Raw genomic sequence first — 6,084 nt, forward strand, 5'->3', positions numbered from 1 at the left:
GCACTTGTTCAGGCCCGGCACCCCTGACCGCCAGCCGATGAAGCCCTGCGTGGTCTTCGGAACCGGGGGCGAGGGGAGGACCTGGGAGGGAGACACAGCGGTCAGTCACCTGGGCAGCGGCATGAGGGGTGTCCACGGAGGCCCCCGACCCGTGCGAGGCCTGGTGTGGAAGGACGGCAAGCCAAGCCGGGGCCCGGGAGGCTCAGGCCCAGCCCGGTGCGTGCCCGCAGTCATGCTCACAGACACATTCCTGTAGCTCATTGGACTCCTGTCTGCCAGTACGTGATTCTTATTTGATAAAAGTGGGAAAAGTAAGGTGCAGAAATATCCAACACCGCCCTTCATAAAATCTGTGACGATATTGCCAGATGGGTTTCTGGTAGTTATAAACCTTTCGGCTTTGATTAGAAGGGTTTATGATGTGAGTACACGCATATACACACACACATACACACACACACACACACACACCAGAGACCACAGGAATGAAAAGCAATTGAACTTAATTAAAATCCAAAAGCAAAACGGGATTCCATCTGAAAGGAAAACCCCCCACACAATTTCAACTGTCACTTCCTTGGACAGACTTGAAATTTTTGGAACGTGAGGGTAAATGTCCAGGCAGTTCCCTCTCCCTCTGAAGCGATCGTCTGTCCTGCTCTCACGGGTGATCTGAGTGGAGAAAACGGTGAGAAATTTGTTCCCACAGAAGCACTGAGATGAAGAGGTTTAATATGTTGGGGTTATGAGTTCACGCTTGGCTACAGCATCTTGGCCAGGCGTGGTGGGAGGGGCGGTCCTGGTGGGCCAGCTGCCACTGGGGGGTGAAGCCCCTAACATGTGTTCTTGATGAAGCATTAAAATTAATCTCCTGAGAGGTCACAAGCAGGGAGGGTCATCCATAAGCGCCAGAGGATCGCAGTTTCCCGCATCAGCTAGGGGGGAGCTGTCCCAGACGGGCCCTTGGGAACACGCAGACCTGCCTTCAAGCCTCCCTCCAACTTGTAGGAGAAACACAACTGAAAACCTGCCTTGGTTGCAGGCTCCATCCCTGGCCCAGGTTGGGGGGCCGTGAGGGAAGCAACCAATCGATGTGTCTCTCTCACATCAACGTTTCTCTCTCTGCCTCTCCCCCTCCCTTCTGCTCTCTCTAAAAAAATCAATGGAAAAATATCCTCGAGTGAGGATTAACAACAAAAAACAAATAAAAAAGGAACACAAAAAACCACCCAGGAGGCCACACTTCACCCACCAGATTGGCAAGGACATGAAAAGAGCACCCCAACAAGGGCATCCTGGAAGAGCAGTTTGGTTCATTCTGTGAAGGGCCATGTCGCCACTGTCTCCGAAAGTGGCCGCCTTCATCCTGAGTTTTCATCTCCTCTTCCCATCAGGACACAGAACTGCTTTCTCCGCAGCTGAGCAGAGAGCAGACCCCAAGATGAGAATGACGGGCCATGACAGGCTCCAGGGACCTACGGAGCTGAGCAATTTCTAGTCTCTGACCCACCTCCACAGCTGACTGGCCTCCGTGGGAACACCCTCTCGGTCATCTCCCCTCTGGGGTCGCCCTGGCACTCATCAGCAACCAGAGCGATCTCACGCCATGCTTTCCATTGCAGATTGGGTTCAAATCCCAACTGCTCCTCTGGCACCTGAGGCCCCGCCCACTTCCCCATCCACAGCCCTTCCCGCCCCTCCCCTCCCCCACCCCAGCTCACCAAGCTCCAGACACATCAACATCCCTTGCTGCTCCTGAAACATTGCAACCGTTGTTGTGCCTCAGGGCTTCCGTACATGCTGTTCCCTTCGCCGGAAATGCTTTTCCCTGGGCTGGCTCCTTGCCATTCTTCAGTCCTCAGCTCCGCAGGGTCTTTCCGACCACCCCATCCCCTGTATCCTCCAACATCACCTGCCAATTTCCTCCATGGCATCTAGCACAGTGTATAACGATTTTGTTCATTTTCTTGTTTCACGTTGGTGACCCCAACCCACATGTGTGAGCTGGAGTCTTGCCTTCTAGTTCATCACTGTGTGTCCAGCCAAGCACCGGGCCCCTCCTCACAGCCTGCAGTCACTGGCACGCTCTAAAAGTGCTGGGCACAGGTCTAAGTCCTTCCCAGCATCCTCCTCTGGGCCCGACGCCATCCCTGAAGTAGGTGCTTTCATGAACCCCCATGGTGCAAGGTGGAAATAGAGAACAGAGAGGTCAGGCCACTGCCCAAGACCCCCAGGAGGGGAGTGGCTGAGTGATCTGACTCCAGAGCCCCGCCTTCCCTGCCCTGCTCCCCTGCTCCCCCTGTAAGTGTTGGATCCAGCCCCTCATGGTCTTGGCTCCCCTCTGCCTCTTCAAAGCCGGATGCAGAGCAACCACCTGCTGTGCGGGTGTGGAGAGGGTGTGGAAACGGCACCCCCACCTGCCAGGCGCAGCTGAGTTCTTACCTTGGGCGGCTGGCTGTCTGCACCTGCACCAAACACATGCTGGTGTGTATGTGTGTGTGTGTGTGGGGGGGCTACCTGCTCACTTCGGGAAGCAAGTATTTAAAAACAACTTTGCAAACCTTGATATATTTCTCCACGGGGGTCACCGGCCGGATGTGGAACCTCTGGGGAAGCTCGATCCTGGGCTTTGGGGCGGGGGGTCCATCTTCACATTCGATCAACTGAAACACAATCCCAGACACAGGACACCCCAGACTGAGAGGGTGGACGCGCCCTCTTCATCGACCCCTAGAACTCCGCGTTTTACAGGTGACAACGCCTGTCCCCACTGCAGCTAGAAAGGGGCAGGGGGTCTTGCAGGCCGCTAACTGCGATGCCCCCGCTCGCCCTGCAGTCTGCTCAGCATATTCCTGAGGAGTAGTTTGAGGGGGCTTCAAGGATTATGGGCTCAAATTAAAAAATGCCAACCAGGCCCAGGACCAGCCTTTTCAGACAAGAGCCACCCATTCCTCCTTTTAATTTTTGTTGTTATATCAATATCACCTGAGGATATTTTTTTCATTGATTTTTCAGAGAGAGTGGAAGGGAGGGAGAGGGGGAGAAGAGACAAAGAGAGAGGGTGAGAGAGGAACATTGACTAGAGGGACACATTGACTGGTTGCCTCCCTTACGTGCCCCAAGGGGGGGCGAGAAGCCAACCTGCAATCCAGGTACTTGCCCTTGACTGGGAACTGAACCCGAGACCCTTCGGTGCTTGGGCCAACATCCCAACCACTGAGCCACACTGGGCAGGGCCCCCATTTAATTTTTAAAGCAATTTTGAACTCTTCAAGAATCCAATTTAAATTACATGTAAAGGATATTAATATAGATTCTTTTTATGCATATTATATTAATAAGAACTCATTTTTGCCCTAGCTGGTTTGGCCCAGTGGATGGAACGTCAGCCTGCGGACCAAAGGGTCCTGGGTTTGATTCTGGTCAAGGGCGTGTATCTTGGTTGTAGGCTCCTCCCTGGCCCGGGCCCTGGTCAGGGCTTGTGCAGGAGGCAACCAATAGATGTGTTTCTCTCACACTGATGTTTCTCTCCGTCTTTCCCTTTTTCTTCCACTCTCTCTAAAAGAAGGAAATCAATGGAAAAATATCCTCTGGCGAGGATTAATAATAACAAAAAAACAAACAAAACAACTCATTTTATGCATAAAATTTCCAATTGTACAATATTCTTAAGTATTCAACAAGCTCATTAAGAATCGCATCATTTCAAAGCTGATGGGATGGGCAAGTTACAAATGGGGTTGACGCCACCTTGACTCAGGATCGTTCTGAATTAGGTGGCGCTTATTTGGTTCTGCCACCCTCCACAGACATGCGGCTTCCTCGTGTCACAGCTGGAGAGAGCTCAAAAGGGGAAGACTGGTGGCCGCCACCCCAGTCTTCGTTAATGGGCATAAACAAGCAACCCTCCGCACAGGGGTTGTTGTGCGGGTTAAATACGCTGCTTCGGAGGCAGCACCTAGGACCTGCAGGGCACATAGTAAGCGCTCAATAAATCCGGGAAAGGAAGGACCCTTCAGGTTTCAGAGGTGGCAGTCTTTGCCTACCACATGCTCTTTAATTTTATTCTTGCAAATTATATACTTCATAACCATTTATTCTTGGAAATGATCAATTCTATTACCTCTGGACTCATAAAATTTATATTTACCTCCTCGAGAGGGGTTGTTAAAAATCCCCAGTTCTGGGCCCAGTTCTGCTGTGCTTCAGTCTCGGCCTTCAGGCGGTATCTCCTAAAAAAGAAAGTTCCTAAGGGCTGGACAATATTCAGCAAGGTTAAAGTAGCAAATCCCAAAGGTTCACGGGGGAATCCGACACTTGTCAATGTGCAGGCACTGACGAGGTTCTGTGCCAGGAGCGATCCCGTCACTGAGACCCTCACAGGACTGTGAGGAAGACATGTACCTGGAGAGCCAGAGGTGCTGGCTGGATGGCACAGTGGGTGCAGACAGGAAGGGGGCTGACTGCCTCAGGGGCCATCTGGGTACTTAATCTTGGAGGCCTCTGACCCGCAGTGATGAGCATGTGTTAAATCGTTAAGGAAGTTCATAATAAGTACCTTTGTTCTCTGGGCAAGGACTGGGATGGGGTGAGTGAGGCACTTGGGGTGCAAAATGTAAGGAGGCACCCACTCCCAGGTTCCTGCAAGGGTACAACTAGAAATTACATGACCTTGAGCTTGAGCCCTCCGTAAACATCACACCCCAGCTGCCTCACTCAACCCATCCTGCTTTTACTTCACATTAAGGAGCTGAGTTGACAGTAGAAAATGGTGGCGGATTAAGTGGAAGCTATACTGACACTCTCCCAGGACCAAACTGGAATTACAACTAAAATACAGAAAAACCATCCTGAATGAAGACTAGCTAGAGAGAACCCTGATATCCAAGGATGGAAAGTGGAGACCGCATAGAGACTGGTAGGAAATCTGAAGGTGCAAAAGGGCTGGCCAGGCTCTAACAGACAGCAGCTGAAGTTCTGGAGGAATATCTCAGCTGTTGCAGGTTCCACTGAGAACTCTTGGGTCTAAATCCCAAGCTGGACTCCGCAGCCCAGAGCACCAGAACTGAGAAAGGTGCCCACATCACAACTGGCTGTGAAAAGCAGCGGGTTGCTGTCTGCCAGGGGGAGATGACTGGAAATGCAGGCACCCTCTTAAAGGACCAATCATAAAATTACATGTGAAGCCACTCACCCTGAGCTCCAGCAGAGGGAGGAGAGAGTGGAGTAGAGCAGTGTGAGGAGCATCCAGGTTTGAGGGCTCTGGGGTTAGAGCTGAGAAGTCAGCCACTATGGTTTCCTGTGCTGAGTCATTCCCTCATACTGCAGAGAACATCTTTTTCAGGCAGACCTTTACCATCCAGGCAGCTTTTGCCTGGGGGCAAGGTAAGAAATTGCCCCAACCTGTTGGAAAACCTCTCACCCCACCCAGTGGAGTTTCTGAGGCTCATTTTTCCTCGTAAAGGAAAAAGTCATGCAAGTTCAAGAGGCACAGAGAGTCCCAAGCAAGAAGAACTGAAACAGGCCCACGCCAAGGCACATAATTACAATGCCATAAATTAAAGACAAAGAGAGAATCTTAAGGGCAGCAAGAGAAAAGCAAACTTACCTACAAAGGAGCTCCCATAAGGTGGTCAGCTGATTTTGTATGAGAAACTGTATAGGCCAGAAGAGAATGGCATGAATATTCAGGATAATGAAAAGTAAGGATCTAAAACGAAGACTACTATATCCAGCAAGGCTATCATTCAAAATAGATGCTGAAGCAAAGAGCTTCCCAGACAGAAAAAGGCTAAAGGAGTTTATCATTATCAAGCCAGCATTGTAAGAAATACTAAAGGAACTGCTATAATAAGAAGAACAGAAAGAAAAACAGAGACATAAAGAATTAAAATGGCAATAAGTACCTATCTACACTAATAAAAGAGAAAAATGGTAATTGGTGTACAATGCTACCCTTTTTATTGGCTAATCAGGGCTATATGCAAATTAACTGCCAACTCAGATGGCAGTTAATTGACAAAAAGATGGCAGTTAATTTGCATATGTAGGCACAATGCAGGGAGGCGAAAGGTAAAGCAGGGA

The 6,084-nt window shown here is 50.4% G+C and overlaps 1 protein-coding gene across 1 annotated transcript in view; it reads right to left on the reverse strand.

Annotated features, from left to right (window-relative positions):
* The window catches only part of LOC102754049 (chromosome unknown open reading frame, human C20orf85), a 13,638-nt gene that overhangs the window by 428 nt on the left and 7,126 nt on the right, over window positions 1–6,084 (reverse strand). Inside the window, exons 2-4 of the mRNA XM_006758838.2 lie at window positions 4,151–4,232; window positions 2,562–2,663; window positions 2–81 (exon numbers count right to left, since the gene is read on the reverse strand). Of these exons, the coding sequence (XP_006758901.1) occupies window positions 2–81; window positions 2,562–2,663; window positions 4,151–4,232 (264 nt within the window). The remainder of the gene's footprint in view (window position 1; window positions 82–2,561; window positions 2,664–4,150; window positions 4,233–6,084) is intronic.

This window comes from Myotis davidii, unplaced genomic scaffold (assembly GCF_000327345.1).
Source record: "Myotis davidii unplaced genomic scaffold, ASM32734v1 scaffold75, whole genome shotgun sequence".
Taxonomy (NCBI): Eukaryota; Metazoa; Chordata; class Mammalia; order Chiroptera; family Vespertilionidae; genus Myotis; species Myotis davidii.